Source organism: Pogona vitticeps, chromosome 3 (assembly GCF_051106095.1).
Source record: "Pogona vitticeps strain Pit_001003342236 chromosome 3, PviZW2.1, whole genome shotgun sequence".
Lineage (NCBI taxonomy): Eukaryota > Metazoa > Chordata > Lepidosauria > Squamata > Agamidae > Pogona > Pogona vitticeps.
The window spans coordinates 43,655,101-43,678,463 of NC_135785.1; the positions used below are offsets into that span (position 1 = coordinate 43,655,101).

At 40.6% G+C, this 23,363-nt stretch overlaps 1 protein-coding gene across 3 annotated transcripts; it reads right to left on the reverse strand.

Annotated features, from left to right (window-relative positions):
- Positions 1-247: 247 nt before the first annotated feature.
- On the reverse strand, positions 248-21,426 carry STK25 (serine/threonine kinase 25). 3 transcript variants are annotated; one of them, XM_020786406.3, is made up of 12 exons: positions 20,464-21,426; positions 19,307-19,420; positions 15,537-15,767; positions 13,896-13,952; positions 13,359-13,467; positions 11,089-11,246; positions 8,447-8,632; positions 8,046-8,191; positions 6,893-7,007; positions 5,982-6,053; positions 2,438-2,574; positions 248-2,027 (listed from the first exon to the last, which is right to left on the reverse strand). In XM_020786406.3, exons 1-12 carry the CDS (start codon positions 20,686-20,688, stop codon positions 1,988-1,990), a joined length of 1,590 nt encoding a protein of 529 aa, XP_020642065.2. In that variant the 5' UTR covers positions 20,689-21,426; the 3' UTR covers positions 248-1,987. The 3 variants fall into 3 exon arrangements, with proteins under 3 accessions (XP_020642065.2, XP_072851998.1, XP_072851999.1); XM_072995897.2 differs by lacking the exons at positions 15,537-15,767; positions 19,307-19,420; positions 20,464-21,426 and adding an exon at positions 14,314-14,346; XM_072995898.2 differs by lacking the exons at positions 15,537-15,767; positions 19,307-19,420; positions 20,464-21,426 and adding an exon at positions 14,284-14,302.
- Between the last annotated feature and the right edge of the window lie 1,937 nt (positions 21,427-23,363).

Sequence of the window (23,363 nt, forward strand, 5' to 3'; positions counted from 1 at the left end):
TTTGTTTGTAACCCTGAAATCAGATCGCAAGTTCTCTTTGACCACCCAAAACTATGTATGAAGTGTGGCTGATCTGCAAGTGAATGGACACCATTTTGGGCAAATTACAAAACATCACTAGTGGGAATCCTATAGCAAACATCATTGCCCTTTAATCAGTGTCATTGAAATAGTCAGATCCTATTTCCATAGAGAAACTTTAACTTGGCTTGGTGCTTCTAGTAATAATGTATAAACACACACAACATTAGCTTTTAACTTGACAACTTAATTTTATTAGAAGTGGCAGATCCCTCTCATTACTCATTTGAAAAATTAAGCCATTGCTGCTTTGAATACTGGAGAGATACTTCTGAGAGCCTTTAGCTGACAGTCAGAGTTGAATAAGGTCTTTTTCAATGACCTTCACAAAATAGCAGTTTCCTGTTTTCCTTTTCTACAAGGTTCCCACCTATGTTGTGAACAGTTGTGGGTTAGGAAAAGAATAATTCATCTTTCTACCTATGTTTTGTACTCAGCCATGAACCAGATAGCAGGAGCAGCTGCAACTGTTAAGATACTTCTCCAACATAATGTATATATACCAATACAGTGCATACTCCATTAGTTTTTCTGTAACAGTTTGTACAGAAGGTGTAGAACATTCCTCCCTGCATCCACCCAATACCTGTTAAATAATACCTGGGGAGGACAACTTTCAATGACAAAATCGCTCTATAGATTCTGGAAAAGATGTTTCAAAATAGCAGTGTTCAGTATATGTTACTGTTCTGATTCTCTTGGTTGTGCAGAGGAAGAATACATATAATCTGTTCGGCAGTGAGGGGCAGAAACCCCACTGTGGATTCTTCCTCTCCACCTTCCTAGAATGGACCCTTTGCAGTGAGTATATCCAGCATTCCAATCTGCTACATTGCTCCTGAGGAGGAAGGGCAAGTTGAAATTTCCCAAGTTGAAGGTATTAATGCTCAAGTAGAACCAGAGATAATGGTCATTAGCAACTCAGATAACAATACTGTTCAAGTATAAAATGGAACAATCCATTAAAGAGAAATATGGGATGTGTTTAACAGTGTCACCTAGATTCTCCAACTTCTGGCACCACACATGTTCTTCCATTTAACTGAAAACCTAATTTCACAAAATAGCAGACATCTACAAAGTTGAATACTTTGGGTAGAACTTCCCTCTCTGTGCTGCAAAACGCTTAAGAATGTAGCTTCTTTCCTTTAAAAAAAAACAATTGCACAATACTCTGCCAAAATATTTGACTTGGATAGGAACATAAGCGTAGTACTGAGCATCTATATTCAGGATGCTAAGTAGCAGCAAAAGGCCTTGGTGGATTTGGGAGTGCATCTTCTCCAAGCTATTGCTAGCGAAGAGCTCAGCAACAGTCAAACCTGTCCTGTCAAAAAAGGACAGGTAGACAGAAGAAAGAGAAGGCAAACTTTACCTGTCTCAGCAACTGCAAACCCAGTCCTCCTGATCTCTTAGCTGAAAAGGGACTTAACATTCTCTTGAGTAGCACTAGCATATCTGTGCCCATTTAACTGGGTGATGAGAGTCCTTCCTTACTAAACGATATTCTCACATATACTTTACCAATGGCTGGACCAGGGAACTGCCACAGTCCCATTTCCTTTATGGAATGTGTTTGTCTATGAATTTCCATTTTCCAGCAGTCAGGATTTTGTGTTGGAACAAGGTCTGACCTGAGAAAAATTGGATATAATTAAAAACTTCCATGAAATATACTGTAGAAATTGCCCCTCTAGGGCTCTGCAAATAGTCCATGATCACTTGTGTTGCAAATCCAATCCTGGATGGTCATGAAAACACACACACAAAGGCTGTAAAATGTCTGGGAATCCATAGCACAATGTTAAACATCCAACGCAGAGATGGTGATGGATTCAAGACACAGTTCTTTATGGAGCTGAGGAGGAATCACCCTTCCTTCAATGAGTAACAAAGAGCAGATTCTTCAGCGGGCTGAAGTCAAATGGTTCTTGCTATGTGAGAACCTGAGGAAGCGAGAACAAAGTTTTTAAGGCTCCTTCATTGTGAATAAATATATGCTTTATGAATTTTCTTCAAGCATAAAAATGAATGAGCCACAAAATAATAATAATAATAATAAGCCTCAGCCCAAAATACCATGTCATGCTTAACCAGAATTAAGTGATCTAGGTAACTGGCCACTTGTTGGTTCTGACTTGCATATACAACATGAATTCAGATTTCACTCTTCTATGAAACGTTGGAATTCTAGAAAGCTGACTTTAAGATCAGGTCTGAGATCTACACCACCCAACTATACCCTAGTTCCAACAGTAGTGTTAGAAGAGAACATATACAGGGATAGGACATGGTTTTGCTACCCATCTCAGCACTAAGTTAATCTGGTCAAGTTAACCATCCTAAGCACTTTTACCTTTGCACTCGCTCCACCATGTGTGCAATTAATTTGTCAGAGATTCCTGGACAAGACTCCTCGGCTAAACCAAAGGCATTCTCCAGTTCCTCCATGGCTCCTACATTACCTCCAGTCTGCTTGTGCTTGTCTTTAAGCTGCCAAGAAATTAGTCAGAAATTGGTTTGGAATAGGAGAAAGGTCTAAGCTATAGCAACACAAAATTACTACTGGTTATTTTTGGTGAAGGCAACAGCATTTAGTGGTATTGTTATAATGAAGTACATTCCCCCTCCTTCACATAACTATAGAACACGGGCATGTCTAAAATAATCTACATCTGCAGTACTAAACATGCTTCTTTGAGACTTTTAGTTAAATAGAATAGTGTGCAAGGTCTCATTTCTTTTAGGCAGATGCTGGAATGTCATATCAGAGAAATCACTAAGCCATCCCACACTATTCTTAAATGTCTCCAAACGCTTGCATCATTTAAGAATTTATGAAATAATGAGAGCTGCTGGGATGCTGGCAGCCCCTGCTAGGAAGCACATTACTTTATTGGCACACTTAAGTCATTTCTAAATCCTGCTTAGCAAATTGAAAGCATTAAGGGAGGACAACTAGATCCACTTGGAGCATACAGGGACTAAGGACCACACTATTTATTTTGATGTTGAGCATCCTTATTTATACATTCATTTCTCACCATCTCACCCTATTCAGTGCACTGCGTATTTTCTGTTGTATACTGTCATGATATGTTATCTATTTTGCACCAGCTGAATCAGCTGCCAGTGGTTTTCTAGGTTCCATTCAAAGTGTTGGTTATTACCTTTAAAACAAAGGTTCCCAAACCCTGGTCTGCAGCCCGGTGCTGGTCTGTGGCCTAAGCCAAATCGGGCCACGGAGACAGACCTCCCCCGCATCCCCGCCCGCACTCCCCCCCGTACAGCCCCTTTGTGCATGCGCACACACGTGTCTGTGCCCATGTGAACACTCCCCCATCCCTTTGCACACGCGCAGAAGTGCCCCTGAGCGCCACGCCACCCTTTGTGCATGCGCATGAGCGCCCTCCCGCTCCTTCACACATGCGCGCAGGGAGTGCCCAAGCTTCCCTAACCAGTCCGCAGGGTTAAAAAGGTTGGGGACCACTGCTTTAAAGTATTACATGGGTTGTGACCCATGTAATTACTGTGCCACCTCCATTCCAATTGAGTTAATCTGGAACTACCCTTCTAAATGTGCCAACCATTAAAAGCTGTCCAGCTTGAATGTACTAAAATATATATATATTTGCGCTGCTGCCCCTGTGTTTTGGAATTCTTTCCCTGAATCCCTGCAAGGTGTGACAACCCTGCAGGGATTCAGAAGGGGATGTAGGGCACAGATGTGTTGCTGGACTTTTGGATGCAAGGAACTTCTATTTATGTGGGTTCATTATATGGTAGCATATATAAGATAATGACAGGGAAAAATTTGATTTGAAATATGTGTCCTAGAGCAAATCAAGGCTAACTATTTCTGGAGATAAAAATGTTGAAACTGAGGCTGTCCTACTTTGGCCACATCATGAGAAGACAGGGTTCTCTGGAGAAGACAATAATGCTGGGAAAGGTGGAAAGCAACAGGAAAAGAGGGAGACCAAATATGAGATGGATTGGCTCCGTAAAGGAAAGCCACAGGCTTGAGTTTATGAGAGCTAGACAGGGCAGTTGAGGACAGGACATTGTGGTGGTCACTCCTTCATAAGATTGCTGTAAGTCAGAGGCAACTAAACAACAATACAAGATAAAATTATCTAGATTGTTGATAATTTTATTGTGTTTCATAATCTATGTGAAGTATTTTATTGTGCATAGTATGTATGTAATGGCTTTGTGGTGTTTGCCATTCTGGGTTCTTCAGAATGAACCAGGGCATATAAATTAAATTAATACAGCCCCAAATAATTTCCAAATACAGTACTGAAATCAAGATAATCAAGGCAGGTTTAAGACAGTAAATTTTGACTGCACTAGTTGAGGTTTAACAGCAGGTATAGACCAACTTATTTATCAAAGTTTGCACACACACATAGGTAGTACAAAATACAGCAACCCTATTCCACTGAAACACAGGGCTCAGCCACACAGTTAAAGTTTATCACAGCATGGGTTTCCCACCTACGACACAGTATGTGACCTGTAATCCCTTATTCCATTCTAGAATTTAGACTATAAAATATGCTTTGCTTCAGTCAGACTGCACTAAATGATTCTCTCAAAAGATTACAAAAACAAAACAAAAGTCATGAGTTGTAAATGCAATCTGTGTGTGTAATCAAAAGACTGCCTGGTTTAGCAACTCTCCCTTCCATCAACTGTACAAATAAATGGCTTTTACCTGTCCTCACAGAGCCTGGCTTATAATCCAAGGATCAATCTAGTTGTCCTTTCCTGAATTCAAGCTGCCTCCCACACTGCAGGATACAGAGCAGGGCAAAGCCTAATGCTCGTGGTCTGGAACAACCATGAATATTACCCATCCCCCTGGTGGAAAGAATTTATTTTTGCTAGAGAACACAGAACAGCATCCAGCTTAAAGCCACATAAACCATTAATGGTTCATACTCATGTATTCAATTATTAGGTGAGTTCGGTTGCACCAGCTGCTTAACTGGATTCTGCCTTTTCTCTTTGAGAAACTTGTGCATTAGACAACACATCACAGTCCTGAATAACTACAGGGTCAAAATGCAAAGCCCTTTTGAGGTCAATTCAATTTCACTTTCTGCAACAAGAAAACTGATACATGAAATGATGAGCATTGCTGGACTGCAGTCGTTCCACACTTGTCAGTTACACACATCTGTCATTGTCTTAACACCCTCAACCCCAAAAGTAGGATTCAAAAGAGACAAACTAGATCTGATGGAGCAATTGTGGACATTACTCTGCCGGCTCACACATAAGTTTTTGTACAGAACTTCTTCTTTTTTAACTATTCTGGGAAACAAAACTCTGCCTCTTCCCCTAAACTTCTTTGTTTGAAGCAGTATTCTCTTAGCCTACCAAGCAGGACTAGGGAGAAAGCTGCTTCAAAAATGTGAAGCAAGCTAAGGTGGAAACGGTGTTCCCCTTATTTGCACACATCATTTCATGTTAACTTGCCTGTTCCTCTATCGGTTTTTCCTTGTGTAAACGGAACACACGATATGTGGGTGGAAATCCACCATGTCAAGTGTTGCCCCAAGCTGCTCCATCCTGCCAAGTTTTGCCCCAACTTGTTTAATATGAGTCACAACTGTTTGTGTATCAGATGCAAAAAGAGAGGTGGAACCCAGGAGAAGGTGTAACTTCATTGTTGCATGGCTTGGCAAAGCAGCTGAAGCTGAGATGCCACTGCAAACAATGAAATACAAGCATATAAGCAGAAAATCTCATTTCTCCCTATAGAATCACACACTCAACCTGTTCTCCAGCTCCTGATCTCTATTCTTTTATCCTAATGTCCTTTGTTTCTTAGTGAAACACATCACATTTTATAAACAGCTATAGGAAAAGAAGGCCGACCCCTGCCTCACCTCTCCAAAGACGGGACGTACAAGAGTAGAGAGAGACTGTGACCGTGGTTGCCGCTTTATAGGCTCAGCAGGCTAGAAACAGAAAAAGGAAGCTTGACAGTCAGTGTTATCCAGGCCAGTCCTATCTATTGAATTTCCTTGAAAATAAGACAGGGTCTTATATTCATTTTGTTCCAAAAAAACACATTAGAGCTTATTTTCAGGGGATGTTTTATTTCACAGTCATGTCATCTGGTCATCTGGTTGCTGCACAATGGTGGAGGGCGGGGTTTCACTTAACTGGGGCTTATTTTGAGGGTAGGGCTTATATTACAAGCATCCTGAAAAATCATACTAGGGCTTATTTTCAAGTTAAGTCTTATTTTCAAGGGAAACAGGGTATTTGAGTCTTCCTCTATAATCCCCCCCCCCAATGTTCTGTACTGGTAAGCAACAATAATCTATATGGCATAGTAGGAAAAGGGGAGAACAAGTAACACTAATTAAAAATCATGTTCTGCTATGGACTCTCAATAGCTTCCAGTATTACTCTAGGAAAAGGAAAAGCCAGATATATGACATAAGCATTAAGAGCAACCTTTCTGACAGAAACAAAGTGATATACTGTAGATGTCTTGGTAACATATTAAGAGCAGTTTTACCATTCTGGGAAAAATCCTGTATTGTGTTGCTTAAAAGTAAACTTACTAATATGGAGAACCTATGGGCCTTTAGAACTGTTGGACTTCAACTTCCACTCAAGGATGATGGGAGGTATAATCCCAAAACATCTGGCTACAGGTTGTCTACCCCTGCTCTATGTCACCAAAAGCCCGGGGCAGAGTATGCACAGACTCAAATGCGCAACCAACCCATGTTCTGATGCTGAGATATCAGGACCCTCCAAGAAATTCTACATCACCACCACTGACCTTTTGGGACCCATTATGGGGTATCCCTTTGTGCAGCTTGTTCAAGGAATTTGGGCGGATCGTTGGTGGGAAGGTCCACATGGGTCCTTGATCCCTCTCATCAGCATCTCCATCACTAGAAATAGAGATGCAGAGACATCTTAATTCAAACTTTCTTACAATTAGTTAACTATCTTCTGCTTTCTCACTAGTGCATCAAAGACATATTTATCAGATATTCTGTTTCCTACAATCAGATTATGATGATTTATTTGATTCACATACCGCCCATCTAGCCAAAGCTACTCTAGGTGGTTCACAACATAGTTAAACAAAAGACAGTACTACAAGTAAAAATAAAATTAACATATACCGTAATTTTTCTGTTTATAAGATGACCCAGTGAGTAAAGCAGCCATAAAAGGGCAGCAGGATCAAAGGGGTACGAGCGTGTTGCCCTTTCATGGCTGCATTACCCCTTTGATCCTGCTGCCCTTTCACAGCTGTGTTACCCACTTCCTAAGCAACACAGCCGTGAAAGGGCAGCACACTCGCACCCCTTTGATACTGCTGCCCTTTCATGGCTGCTTCAGGATCAAAGGGGTGTTATCCTGCTGCCTTTTCACGGCTTGGTTACCCACTTCCTAAGCCCCGTGAGGCTTAGGAAATGGGTAACGCAGCTGTGAAAGGATAGCACGCTCATACCCCTTTGATCCTGCTGCCCTTTCACGGCTGCTCTAGCCACTTCCTAAGCGGTTGTCTTCCATGTATAAAACGACCCTTAATCTTTTGTCTAATTATTTAAGTAAAATGTGTTGTTTTATACACGGAAAAATACGGTAAACATCATAAAATAAAATAGGACTAATTTAGACTAGCTACATCAGATACCCAGGAAAAAAATCCCCACATATTCCACTCCTCTCAGTTATGGGAGCAACCAGGTTGCTAAATTATGATATTTGCCCTTCCCCAATAAACCACGTATTACTGTTGCTGTCGTTGTTGTCGTCATCATCATCTTTAAACAACCTGTTACAGGAGTTATTTGTCTACAGAAAAGTTTACGCTGTATAAAAGTTATTTTTAGTAGCAACTGATAAGTAGCATTAATTTACGAATGAAGATTAGGGGAAATGAGATGAAGATGACGAAAAGCAGGAAAAACACATACATGTCTGAGTCATCAGAGCTGGAATCTTCCCCATGTCCCTCTGACTTCCAGCGTTTGTACCGATCAATGAGTTCCATGAGAAATGATGTTTTCTTGGTGTAGCGTGTAATAAATTTGTGCTTTAGCAATTCTTTCGCAGTAGGCCTCTATATAAACACAGAAAATAAAGCAAGATATGTTATCTGCCAGAAGCAAAACAATAACAGCAACTATGGCTTTCTGAGGAGTCATTTTGAAAATGACAGAAGCCTGTTCTACCTGTTCCTGCTAACTCATATCTGAACGACAAGCAGTAAGAGTTTTTTCCAGCTGAGAGCTGCCAGATTTCTTGACCCTCAGGAAGTCTCTCTGACCCACTACTTGGGGGTTGACTTACAAGGAGAAACAGAAACATCACTTACAAATCTAGGGTCCTTGTTTAGGCAGGCTTCCACAAATTCCTTAAAGGGTTTACTGTGGTGTCCCTCTAGTGTTGGAGGGTTATTCTTGGGAATCAGAAAGAGAACTCTCATAGGATGCAGATCAGAATTCGGAGGCTCTCCTTTTGCCAGTTCAATTGCAGTTATACCAAGGGACCAAATATCAGCCTGGGAGGAAAGAAAAAAATCAAATAATATACATATACTCAGAACACTTATTTAGTCTAAACCATAGAGACAAGTATAACATGGGAAATAACTCTGATCCTCATTCTCAGGAAAAGAGAACTCGCTGAAAGACTCTTAGTCATTCACCTTACTATTCCATTTAGTTTTGGAAAATGCTTCCACTGACTCAGGTTATGCCTTTTCTAGCCTAGTTGCAATGTGAGGAAAGATAGTGTGGGGTGTGTGTGTGTGTGTGTCACAGCTGGGGAGGGGGAGGTAATCCTCCCCAGCTGTGGTCTCCACAACTGCAGTTCTGTGCTGCAACTAAGAATGGAAAAAATATTCACTGGCTTCAAATGTTGTAAGGGTGGTCATGGGGCCTTTCAGGCTGCATCCAGTTCAGTGTTTTCCCACTCATGATTTAAAGAGGTGATAATTACTGATTGCTTTCTTATGTGTTGAAAATTAGTAGGTTTTACCAAAGCTCAGGATTTTTCTTACATTTGGCAGCACAAATGTAATTTAAAAAAATTTTAAGGCCACACTCTTACATTTCCATGCATGTGAAACCTGGAGAATTGAGAAGGCTGACAGGAAAAAAAATTGATTAATCCGAAGAAAGACAAGCAAGTGGGTCCTTGATCAAATCAAGTCTGAACTATCTCTGGCGGCAAACATGTTGAAACTGAGACTGCCCCACTTTGGACACATCATGAGAAGAAAAGATACCCTGGAAAAGACAATAATGGTGGGAAAGGTGGAAGGCAGCATGAAAATAGGAAGACCAAACAGGAGATGAACTTGAGGCTTGAGTCTGCAAGAGTTGAGCAGGACGGCTGAGGATAGGACATTCTAGAGAGTGCTCATTCATCGGGTAGCCATGAGATGGAGGTGATCTGATGGGCCATAACAACAAAGTTATGGAATGTTTTGGCTTTTTTCAGAAACTCGCGTTTCTGAAAAACGTTCCTCTTGGTCAGCAATCTCAAGGTGATACTAATTGGCATAATTTGAGGAAGTCATGAGTTAAAATGAATTGAGGGTGAATGGAATCAAGGGCAGAAAGAAAAAGATGCTTCCTTTGTCCACTGCCTTTCACCTCATAAGCAAAGTGCAATTTTTCATTCTCAGAACTGTAAAATTCCTAGTTTTGCTATTCTTGTTTTGTGCTGACAAATTGCAACTCTGCAAGAGTGTGATCAGATGGTAATAAAGGATCACATCTCATTGTGTGAGAAAGGGGTGCTTTGCTGAGAACAATCACCCTCAAAGGGATCCTTTTGTCTGTAAAGCAACTGGTCCAGCCTGGATACAAAACAGAGCAGCCCAACTGCTAGAACACAAAAGTCCATCTTGAGCATGGCACAGGGTCAGGCTGATTCGTGATCCCCTGTACATCATCTGATCACCAGAGAGCAGCTTATACCAAACCATGCCACAAGTGGTCCAAAACACAAGGTGTATCTCCATCTGATCATACCCTGGATTAACTTCCAGAAGGCCTTACCAGTGAACACCCCTGCTCAAATCTTGCAACAAAAGGTTGCCACTTTTTTTATTGAGTGAATCTCACATTAAGTCTTCCGTTTCTCCTAGTCTTGTTGTCTTTTCCATAACATGGAACATCGTAATATGTCCAAAATCCAATAGCCTCAGTTTAATCATCTGATATAATGGTTCTTAACCTTTTTTTACCACAGATCCCCTTGAAATACCTTTTATTGCTGCAGACCAACAAGACTCGACTCAAGATTTAAAACCCTAAAGTGCATCAAATATTTATTTAAAGTTTAAAGTTGTTTATTTTTAATAGAGGGAGTGGGTTAGAAAAGCCAAGTTTTACACAAGCAAGGGAAATTAAGATTTTGTTCTATGTTTCCTTTTCTTGCTTTCATTGACTATTTCTTTTCTAACTGCAAAAGATCAAAACATTTCTTCAAACCTTCATGGCCCCCCTGTGAGGACATCACAGCCCCCCGGGGATCCACAAACCGCAGGTTACAAACCTAGGATCTGATGGAAAGTGGTAGAGGAAAATATCTCAATGCTCAAGGGCACTGACAGGGAAAATTCTTGGGAGTTCAGAAGAAGCATTTTCCATGTGTGATTAAAAGGGAGGGCATATATATTTATAAACATGAACACAGATTGAGCATGTGACTCATAGGATCAAAATCATACACATGTTTACAATAGATAAAAGAGGACACAGCTGCTAACCTTGAAGAATGAGGGGGCATACAGATAGATGTACTAATCAGGGCTGGATACATTGGGCATGTATATATCCCATGAAAATTCAAAGGAAAAAGGTTGGTTCACCTCAGCCATGGACACCTGTCTGCACCCCCTTTATTTGTTCTAACACAGGATGCTCATCTTTTGGGATAATGTGATATGCATTCTAATCAAGAAGCTGAGGACTTCTAAGCTTTTGCCTGCTTTTCTTGGCTCACCTTGAAATCATAGGCTGACTGTTTGATGACTTCGGGTGCCATCCAAAAAGGAGTCCCAACAAAGGTGTTTCTCTTTATTTGAGTGTCTGTCAGTTGGCCAGCAACACCAAAGTCAGCTAGTTTTACATCTCCTTGTTCTGAAAGTAGCACATTGGCAGCTGTTCATACAAAAAAAAGAAAATTTTGAAGCAAAAGAAGTATACCATACCCTCCCTAACAATAAAAAGCAACATCTTTCCGAAGCTATGATAAACACTTTCTGTGTTCTTTCATAGACTGGTAGTGGAGAAGTTAAGAACAATGTTTTAAAAGCTTCACAGATTTATGCAAAAATAACTGAAAGCTGGCTTAGTCCTCTATCTCATCTCTCATCCATTCTCTTACCCCAGGAGTGGGCAACTAGTAAGACTCATGCTGGCATCACTTGAGCCCATCCTTTGCCATCAAACTTGCTTCAGTGGTAGCAAAACAAAATTGGTATTTTACCTTTAAAAGCCTTTTTCCCCCTTAAAACAATGCACAAAGCTCACCATGCATTTTGGTTGCCAATAGAATTTTGATTTCAGAATGCTTCCAGGAATGTGAATCTATTTATAAACAAGGCACAGTGATAGCAAGTGACCACTGAGGAGCACTAAAGGAGGTAGAGACACATGTGCACCATGGGCCCTGTATGACCCAGCCCTCCTTAACAATAATCAGGTTGCCTTCTCTAAATTTCCATATTGTCTTTAACTCATTTAGTTCTCCTTCCCCGGTCTCCTCTCTCAAATCACCTTGGGAATGGCACTGCAAGAATATGGAGGACTGAACCAGATTTCTGTTTGGTTTCAATGCACTTATAAAAGGATCATGATCCAAAAGAAGTGTAAAGAATATTGTAATTATGCACACTATGTGCACACACACTATAGGTCTCAGGAAAAGCTGTGAAGAATTCAAACCTATCAACTAAGGACACTGTCTATGAAGCAAAATTGTTTCAGCAGGACTTACTGCTACAGTGGTGCCTCGCTTAGCGATTGCCTCGTTTAACGATGTATTCGCTTAGCAATGAGGTTTTAGGAGAGATCTTGCGCTCCGTTTAACGATGTTTCCAATGGGGGAATTTCGCATAGCGATGTTCGGGACCTTGCTTCACTTAGCGATGACAGTTTAGGTCCCCCTGTTTTTGACAGCTCCGTTTTCGCTATTTTTAAAAGGTGTTAAATTGTTTTAAAAAGGTTTAGAGTGCTTGAAATCGTTAGCGCACTTAATAAACCCTTTGTTAACCAAATTTGGCTTCGTTCTGACTCTTTTTGAATTTTTGGTGATTTTTTTCTCCCCCATTGAAATGCATTGAAAAGGTTTCAATGCATTCCAATGGAGGAACCGCGTTTCGCTTATGGCAATTTTCGCTTAAGGACGGTAATCCGTTCCCATTGGAACTGATTATCCGGTTTTCAATGCATCTCTATGGGAAAACGCGTTTCGCTTAGCGATGTTTTCCCATAGCAATGTTTTTTCCGGAATCAATTAAAATCGTTAAGCAAGGCACCACTGTATAAGGGTTTTCCAGTGGGTTAGCTGTTTTAATCTGCTGTAACAAAAACAAGAATCTTTTGTTACCTTAAAAACAAAGGAGTTATTATCATGTATGAACTTTTGTAGACTGTAGCCCGCTTATTAGATACAATAGCTGCATTTGAAGAAATGGGCTATAGTCTATAAAAACATACATGTAAATAAGTCTTTAGTGTGCCACATAATTCCTTGCTGTTTTTATAGGAAGTAAATTCAAAATTGTGACATCATGCTAATTCAAAGTAATTTTATATACATCATTTTGATGTTGGTTCAAATGCCCTTACAGATTTCACAACTTGAGCAGCCACATTCATGGTTAGCAAGCAGTGCCTATGACTTCTGCACAATAACAACATTCGATTATCTTATCTGACAAGTGGAAATCAAGATTCTTCTGTTCAGTACTCATCTGGCAGACAACTGGCTTCACTGAAGCGTCTTCCCCACTTTCACAAACAAATTTCTCTCTTTAAAAACAACAGCAACAACACCTGAGTATTCTTCAGACTAATCTGATGAATGCAGAGATTCGCAACAGAGTCCAAGCTCCTTAATTTAAAGGAAGTTCACAGAAAGACTGGTGTTTGAGATAGATTTGCTTTTCCTAAGGATATCAATGCACAGCAAATGGCAGTTATGGCTTCAGTGATCTCCAGAGAGAACTGCCGAGAAAGGAACACAGCTGTTTATTTTGCAAACCTGACCTTTGATATCTCTGTGGATTTTCCTTTCAGAATGAAGATAGTCCAAACCCTTTAGAATTTCTCGCAGGATGGTGGCAATGTAGGTCTCCTCCAAGGGGCCAGGCTTCAGCTGAAAGAAAGGGGAAGAAATATGGCTGATGTGACTGTGGGAATTACAAGATTTATAAGAAAAGCTGTCCTGTTTCCTCTTTTAAAAAAACAAAACAAAACAAAAAATAACTAGAATGAGGATTGAAGAAAAGGAGATATGAAAGAGGAGTAATGCAAGAGGAGTCAGTTATATATCTATGTACATATAATCTATAGGCAGGATCAGAAAGAAGTGACTGTGCCATATTTAAATTCCAGCTACTAAATGGTATTGAGATCTTTATTTATGAGTCACTTGGCCCAAAATTATGCTATTGTGAAATACAAGGAATCTGCAAAGTGTTAGGATTTGTGATTGCATCTCATGGAACCAATGCTGGAATCAGACCCTTGAATCCAATGTACAAAGCTGAATACAGAGAATAAGGAAGAAATCAAGATACTTACTAGATCCAATGCTGAGCCACCTCCCAAGTATTCCATGATTATCCAGAGTTTTGTGCCCTGTAAATTAGACATAGAAATATGAGAGCTAAACAAGTTGCTTTAAGATGCAGTTAATTCCAAGACCACCTATGTTTGCCTTAGAGGAGGCAAGAGTAACATGTACATCCCTCAGCCCATAGCTTTAGTACAGCTCCCAACGACCAGAATAATAGTTGGATGGATATTAACATCAAGTACCACATTTTTGTGGAGGACTTTCGATATTCCTAGTTCTAGACTGATTGCAGCTGACTGTGGTAAAGTCACATGCTTGAGAGTTTGATTCTTATTTTAAAACAAAAATAATACAACATACAAAACAACAGCACAGCAGAGCAGAGGTTTCTACCTTGGTTTTCTCCCTTGCGTTGTTACTTACATATAAAGAAATCCTTTATAGAAAAAAAAAGATAGGAAGCCCTACATATTGACTGAAAATCTAGCAAGAGCTAGGCCATGTGTCCCTTCTAGTTCTGTAACTTGCTTGTTAAGTAGAGGCCAAAATCCTGTTAAGTAGTTACATCTGTGAAAAGCAAACTGTATAACCAACAGCAGCTTTTTCCTGGCAATTAAGGAGTCCCTGCTTGGAGATTTGGGCATGGGCCAACCCCTCAGATCAGCAGGCATAAATTGAAGTGAGGACTAGTAGATTAAGCAGCAGTTAAACACTATAAGTTACTTTGTTGTCCACATGTGTAACTATGCAACAGGATTTTAGCTATTAGTATTTTTACACAGTAGAATCCACAACGTTTATGAAAGTGCTGTACTTGAGAGCCAGACACCTCTGGAGAATATGGCACTAGCACCAAGTTGTTATGAAGCAATATAGTGGATAGTATTAAGCAAAAGAAAGTGGATTTGAAGTGCAACCTTTAAGCAATGCTTTATGCATCTGCCTTTTCTAATAAGCTCTATCATACTTCATCAAGTACCAACTTTTGGGCACTGCATCATAATATCAAGCAAGGAAGAAAATAGGAAGACCAAACTCCATGGTTATGCAACATCAAGTTTCAGACCAGAAACCCAAAAGCTGCAGATTCAGTAAATGAAAGCTTGAGAAAGCCTGGTTTGGAATTAATATAGGAGGGAAGACAGCACATTGCACACTTTTTTTATTTCCTCTGCTATGCACCTTGAGCTCTACTTAGATAAGCAGAAAAATCTTTAAAACATCATGCACTTTAATGTTTGTTGTATTGCTTGTGTTTATTTTATTTAAACATAATTAAAGGTACAAAGACTGCAGTCCTCTAACGTGCTTGCTGCTCTTTACCTAATGGTACAATTAAGTATTTGCTGCAAAATGCAACAAGAACAGAAACCTAGGAAATGGAGCTCATCTGTTAAGAAGAATCTGTCACTGTGCTCAGAGACTGCAATGTGATTTATATCTGGTGATTGTTCCATTTTTGGTTACCAAATAATATTTTCTGGCACAACCATTGTTAAACGAAAAATACACAAAGAAAAATGAAAAACCCTGTCATGTAACAAATCCCATATTTACCCATTTCAGTTCACAATCTGCTGTAACACTTATTAAATAACGTTTGCCCCAAGCATTGCCATCCAGGCTATTATTGCAGCTTTCGTTACCTTCAAGTAAGAACCATAATAACGGGTGATGTAGGGGCTGTCACACTGACTGAGCACTGTGATCTCCTGCTGGATGTCTTCAATCTCATCCTCAGCCTCCTCAAGGTCAATGATCTTGATAGCTACCACCTCCTTAGAGCGGTTGTCGATTCCTTTGTAAACCTCTCCAAAGGACCCTTTGCCAATCCTCTCTAGCTTAGTGAAGAGTTCCTCTGGATCAACCCTGGAGTGCTGAGTCAGCAGAAGTAAAGAGGAAACAGGAAAGAGACAAACGAGCCATCTTAAAAATCTGCAGGGTTCCTCCGAATCAGTACGTACAGTGCTTCATTTTCTGTTAAAACTATCCCAGCACCTCAGATTGTAAAAACACACCCTGATCCTATCTGAGAAAGAATGGAAAACTTTGACCTTCACAATGGTTTGACTACAATTTGCAAAACGCCGTACAACTGGCCAACTCTATGATTTTTCCTTGCGTTTTTATATATATATATATTATTACATATTTTCAGGTCTGTTTTAGCTCTTGGTGACCCTTCCCACATAGTATTCACTTATTTGGACTATGGGGCTTTTCTTCAGGTCTGAGAGTTCTGATAGAATATGTGCCCATGGTGTCATTGTGGCCAGAAGCTCTGTCAACTAAGATGAGGTACTTCCTAAAAGAACTGGCTCATCATGGGATCCAAAAGAATGGATGGTTATGCCAAGTCCATATTTTCCTCTCTCATACTGTGAAGTGGATGCGAAAGAGAGTAACTAGCTCAAGGTCACCAATGAGTTTTGCAGCTCAGTGCCATCTGGAATGTGGATCTCTCAGGTCCCAATCCAACACTCTGAATCACTACACCACCCTGGCTCTTCCTTTTCTTATCATCATAAAGGATAATAAGACTAGTAGCAGGAATATAAGAAAGCTAAAAAAATTATAGCTCTTTCCATAACATCTCTTTCTTTCTCACACACAAATATACTACCTTCCCTTAGCTGCCTACATGAAGAGAAGTGGAAGGAGCTGCATTCCATCTGATTGTAAGAGTAGAAAACCCACGTCACAGTGGCAATTATATGGACCTGGGTTGTGGATTTCTGTTTCTCTTGGGCTCCCACAACACCTAAACTAGCAGGAAAATCAGAGCACCATGGTTAACATCATGGTATGTCTATGCCAGCATTTCTTTCTTGCTGCCTCACTACCAGAATAAAATGTTGCAAACCATGCCTGGGAGTTAAACTACTCGGAAGATAACAAATCTTAAAACACCAAGCAGAAGAGTTGCAAACCTACACTAAAAATGCAGATAAGTTTTCCTGGATTATTAATACTGATATAACTTTTCTTGGTGGAGCAGACATTTTTAAAAGCATACATTGTACACATCCATTTTTAAAGAAGCGTTTTGTGCCTGGTACATATATTGTTGTACAAACCCATGGTATAAACTCACCTATAAACTTATCACCAAGAGCCACGCCTGTTTCAGTTCCTGCTGCACCTAAGATTTTAATCTGGAGCAGAGGCAACTGTTTCTTATCATGAATAATTAAACTGATAAGATAGCATTAAGAAACCTTTGGACAGGGTGCAACAGATAAACATTCTCCCATGCTGTTGCAAGGACTGTACACGTCCCTGAATAGCTGGCCTCACACTTGAGCTGTGCACTACACAGAAAAGAGCACCAAACCATGCCAAGACTTCCCCAGCAGCACCACATGTTATGAACGAATCTGTATCTTGGAAATGGATACTGGGAGGACTCCCAGAATCCTCTAGAAAACATGGTCAGTAGCCATGCTTCTCCAACATCTGATTGGAAAATTCAGAAAATAAGAGGCAAAAGACAGAGGAGGAAAAGCAGCAGAGATCACTGAGAATAAAAATTGAAGAAAGGAAATAATTCAACTTTTCATATATCTGAGAAAATATAACAGCAGAATCTAAGGGAAACATGACAATATATGAAAAATTAGCATACTCTGCACATGAAGAACAAACAAGAAAGGTCAAACTTTGCATACAAAACACAAAAGAATGGCACAAAAGAAACGCAAAATGCCGAACCACTGCAGAAGAATTACTTTATGGGTTACCATATTTGGATTTTTCACCGGAGGAAACAGAATTGTGCAAATACTCAAACATTAAATAAAAACGGGAGGTATCTTTTTAATATTTCTGAAAATTATATTGCACCCATGAAGTGGATAGATTTCAATTCTTAACTAGCAGGAAAAGCTCAGTGAGTTAGGTGAGTTCAATTCCCCACTGTGCCTCCCAGAAGAAAAGTCAGCCTGTGTAGCTTTGGGTGGCCAGCACAGTCTCAGGGTGCTCCCAGAAGGAGGGAATAGTAAACCACTTCTTACTACTCTTTACTTAGAAAATCCTAGAAATGTTCAGAATCAACTTGATACAACACAATTATTATTAAGTTCCCAGAACAGTGTAGTAAATAGTGTGATGGATTCAGGAGACACGGCTTTGACACGGCCATAGAAACTCAGTGGTGTGTGTGTGTATGGAACTGGTAAAACCATGCCTTCTATAACTCACTTACCTTGAAAGCCCTATTAGAGTCACTATGAGTCTATTTCAACTTGACAGCATAGAACGAAAAATACTTCTATTTAGGTGGGCTTTTGGCAACTGAGTGACTCCTGGGAAGTGGCTTTTCATGGACATATCATACTCCTTTCGTCACATGCTCTTAAAAGCTTTAAACTGAATTGTGTTTTAACATTATGATTTGCTTAACTACATTTTAATGTTATAATGTACTGTTTTCATTGTGGCCACTTTTAATCTTGTTGTGAGCTGCCCTGAGTCCCAGTTTTGGGAGAAAAGCAGGATAGTTTAATAATAAAATAATAAAAAAAAATTTGAAACATGTGGAAATACATGAGTGCCATGACAACAGAGTAACTTGACCACTCTCCTGAAATCTGTTTATACAGAACAGTTATTATGCTGAGTAAAGCCGAAGAGAGAAGAATTCCAGTATAACTACATTCATCCCCCAATATCAGGTGCAGAAATAAAATCAGTATCTGATACATGTCAACTAAAGAATGTGTCTTGTTACCTCAAGGACATAGGATGTTCATGGTAGATTTATTATCAAAGGAAGGTCAATGGTTGTTTCTTTTGTATCACAGCTTATTGTGTATACTGAACTAAAAAAACAAAGCCCATCACCCTTTTTTTTTGCAGCTGAGTCAGCTAAATTCTATGCCCTCTGTGGATCATATAAAGACATCAAATACACGTGCATACATATGTAGACACATACACTGCATATTTGTGTTTTAACCATAGTCTCTATTGCACTAAGGAAACAGTACATACAACTAATGAAATAAATAACCAAAATAAATAGTGAAAAGCAAATAGAAATCCTGCTCTTTTTCTAACTTCCGAGATTTCTTAGTTTAGTAACCTGTACGGACCAGGCTGGCAAAGAGATTTTCTGGCATTTCCACCTTCCACATATTGCCATCACATCACACCTTTATAAAGAAAACAAACTCAGTTCAATGTAGGATGGATATTACACCCTTACAATTCTAATTTTAAAGAGCCAACCCATTTATTCCAAGGAAAATGCTGCTAGGAAGCTGGCCAGTCATCAAGTATGATGTCCTTAAGCAGTGAATGTATATATACTATGTGCACCTTGACCAAGTTCAAGAGTAAGGAAGAAAGCTCAGTTTCATTGGTTGCTTTAGTTTCATTTTGCTGGATTTACGAATAACCTCCTATTCTCACTTACCTGATTGGCAAATTCCCTCAGGTGAGCCATAGCTGAAGATTGGCAAAACACCCATGCACTAGTCTTCTTATACAGCAATGAAAAGTGTTCTCTCTCTTCTATGGATTGTTTAAACTACAGGAGGCGGGAAGAAAACAAAAAGCTCAGACATTACCTTAAGATTCCAATGAACCTGACACCATAGCAGCACAAAGCTGAACAATAATTTGAAAAGCTAGCCCTACCATTTATGGGAAATAGATTCAGGCTTCTTACTTCCTAAATCCTTTTGCCTTCAACCCTGTTTAGTCCCAACCATTGTAGCCAATTGTCAGGGTCTAAATATCCGGAGAGTTGAAAAGGTGAGAATTCCAGATAACACCTTAAGGATGATGCAACTGGATAATCCAGGCCTGGTTGTAGTCACACTTGACACTGCTTCACCAGGTAATTGTAAAGAGGGCATACACTATTTTGGAGTCCCTGTAGGGCTAGCATGCCAAACATCATGCTTCTTAATTTTTACACCACAATGCCCATGCTGCACCCTTCAGCCATCACACACTAACACACAATTTTCACAGACAATTTATTGTAGGCCTTCTAGAGTGAAGACCACTTTGACCAGCAAGCTGGATGGACACCACACCTGTACTGTATAAGGAAAACAAACTCTGTTCAGTGGAAGATGGACTTGGGGAGCCCAATCCAAGCCAACCCTGTTCACTTGTAAGCCCAGTGTGTCAACCCCCAGTCCCCAAGCCTTGGAAAAAGACAAACATGGCAACACACAGCTGGCACGAGTGCAGTCCCTTCTCCGTGCATGACGGATTGCCCTTCTGGGCAGCGGCTCACAGGGATGAATGGCCGGGCAGGCGGGACCGCACAAAGAAAAGCACCAGCAGAAGCCTCGTTCCCGAGCCGCTCCTACAAAGAGACGACAGGCCAAGCCAAAATGCATCGCTTACGGAGCCCCGGCACCGTCCAGACCGAAGGTGTGCAGCCCACAGGCGATGCCCGGGCGTCCGGGTTTCCCCCTGCCCCAGACATTACAGCTCCACCCAGCCTCTGGATACACCTGCCATGGCAACAGCGGCGGCGGCGGCGGCCAGCCTTGCTTCCAGCCACCCCGCCTTCTCCCCAGAACCGGGGACGCTCTGGGGTCCTTCGCCCCTCACCTGCACCCCGAGGCTCCGTCCCGCCCAGCTGCCCCATGCCCGCTCCTTGCGGACCAGCCAGCCCAGGACACTGAACTCGGTAACCGTAACTGCAGGGGAGGGGAAAGGGCGCCAACAGCCATGCGCGGCAATCCGCCTCACCGCCGGCTCTTCTGGGAAAGGTAGTTCTGGCCCTCCGTCTCTCTTTACGAAGTGGTCGGAGCCGGAGACTGTAATAACCATCATACATTCCGAGAAGGCGCGGCGGGCAGCTGTGAAAGCGAAGGCTTCTGGGAAAGCGAGTTCATGAGGCTTCGTTCTCAACGCTTGGGAGAGGAAAGAAGGGCGACCTTATCCACAGATTGCGCGACCTTTCATTGCCCTACTTTCCTCTCTTCTAGCGGCCGGGATAAGGGACTCAGACTCCATGACTAGCAAAAATTCACGTGGTCTCTTATGCGAAAGAGGTTTAAGTGAAGAGGCCATAATCATCATTATTAATTTTCATTGTCCTCATTACCACTGTATTGTCCTCTGGCTGTTTCACCTTGCCTGCCTTCGATTAGGTTGCTAATTTATAGAGTCGCCCCAAACCGTAAGCAACGTGATGATACAGAACACTGCCACCACCTTAGATCAAATATGATATGCATCTATTTTGTAGGCTGGACGAGCCTTTTATACAAACATTTCATAACAAGACATAACATACAATCTTTATGAGGGTTTCTGAATGTCTGAGACACCCTTCCACAATCTTCTAGGGTGTTTTAGGACCACAAATTCCATTGCCTATAGTCACTGGTTATGACAGGTTGGGACTAGTGAGAGACGTAGCCCAAAACATATAGGTGACACTCGGATAGGGACTTTGATCTAAGTCATGCCTTCGCATTTCAATGTTAAATGTTACCTGGGTATCTCCCTGTTATCTTGCATTTGTAGCAGATATTGGAGACAGTTCGCAGTCAAAATAAAAGCAAAATAAAATAACATAATAAAGACAACTTCTAAATATCTATAATTAAAACTAGGTCTGCCATGCCCTGAGTAGAAAGGATAATAAACAGCACAGTCCCATATCATCTATTCATAATTTTTCTTGGGGAAATGGGTACATATTTGCTACATAACAGATGAGGGCTTGGTTTGTAACATCAGGGAACAGAGATTACTGATTTTGTCTTACAAATGTGAGATCAAATCAGTCTTGGATATATTTAAACATTCCAAAATGGCTTCTGTCCTGAGAAATAGCTTTGTTCTCTCTTATTCCCTCAGGCTCTGTCAAGGAACCTGCTATATCCAAATATCAATTATAAAACAAAACTACAAAAATAATTCTAAGTATCATTCAAACAAATATACACCAAACACAATATACATTTGCTTCAAGGTAACTAATATTATTTTAAGTGGAATTTATTCTGAAGTAAGGGAGCAAGGAGATATGGGTATTTTGCTCACTGTTTATACTATGTTTTTCACTGTTTCCTTGAATATTTATACCAGCAACCACATGACATTATCATTAATTGCAAGTAGAGCCAGTCTTTTGGCATAAGTATGCAGTATATTTTGTTCAGCTGGCAAGGTTTTGTTTTGGGGTGTGGGTTTTCTTATATAGTTTCCAGTCATATTATTTTGCCTTGCTTTGGGGAGGTGCGATCACCTATATTGGTCCTTTATGATCATAGAATAATGTAGCTGGAAGGGGCCTATCAGACAATTGAGTCCAACTTTGGGGGCATTGTTGGATGTGTCTAGATGACATTGCTTATGATGCACAGAGTGGTGGCTGATGTACCTTGCTCCTTTTGTCTGTCTTCTGCTTGCCCTGGTAAGGACTACAACTGTAATGCATTTTGTGAGTTTGCACACATACACACCTCCTAGTTTAGGGCGATAGCTGTAGCGCTAAACTAATGAAGCACCAATTCTAATGCTTACCTTATCTTGTCAGTTCAGTACTATTTCACCTGCTAAATGTTAAAAAAGAGGTTTGTGTGTGTTAATGCTTGCAAGAGATGTTGACAAGAGGATGATGATAGTGCCAGAGAAAGATGATGGAGAAGATGGGAGCTGTGTGATGAGTGAACATTTGAAATGCACCTTCCTGGGATAATTAAACATTTCTATGTGAACCATGGCAGCGATTTAAATGCCAAGGTACAGTACAGAGAAGTTTGTAACAAAAGAGGCCAAACTTTGGTGCAGTCACAGAAGTGGACACAGCTTGCAATCCTAATCACATGCACTTGGGAGTCAACTCTGTTTTAAACGGAGTGTTTACATCCAAGTATGATGTAATAGTCAAAGGTTAATCCAATACTAGATCCAGTATTAGCCACAGGTTAACTCAAGAAACAGGACTTCCCCACCTCACTTCTCCTTACAGTTGTCACTCTGGCCCCTGAAAATGTTACATAGAGTTCTGTGGATGCTCTGCTATAAGGGGTCAACTATGAGATGCGGGAAGGGAGAAAGAGAACTCCTTCATTATCACTAATAATGTTTCTTCTGTGACCTGAACCCCTTCCTTCATGGAAGGCAGATCCTGGACCTTTATTGTTTTAATTGTGTATAATATGTAAGGTTGTATATCCTACTGAATCAACCTGCAATTTACAGATGTTCCTATACGCATATGAATTACACAGGCAATTTAGTGTGTGCATATAGCCTCAGAAGATAAAGCATCTCAGTTTGGTTTAGATAAAACTTTAAAGGAAATGTATGACTGCTTTGGCAGGCCTTGCTTGTTCTCAGTTTACAAAAGGGGATATGGCAGAACTTTGAACTTTGCTCAAGCAAAGATGAAAAAATGGATGAATATTCTCAGTGCTCAACATTACCTTGCAGGTAATATGACTGCATTTCTCTTTAACTGGACATTGCTTGTTAAGTACTTGTTGCATACT

Coding starts and splice junctions, on each gene's coding strand:
- STK25 (XM_020786406.3), bottom strand. CDS start 20,688: ATGATGGTTATTACAGTCTCCGGCTCCGACCACTTCGTAAAGAGAGAC. Junction 8,633..11,088: donor AGTCAGCCTATGATTTCAAG/GTGAGCCAAGAA, acceptor CTTTCCTCCCAG/GCTGATATTTGGTCCCTTGG. Junction 2,028..2,437: donor ATGGTGGAGCGAGTGCAAAG/GTAAAAGTGCTT, acceptor TCGCTTCCTCAG/GTTCTCACATAGCAAGAACC.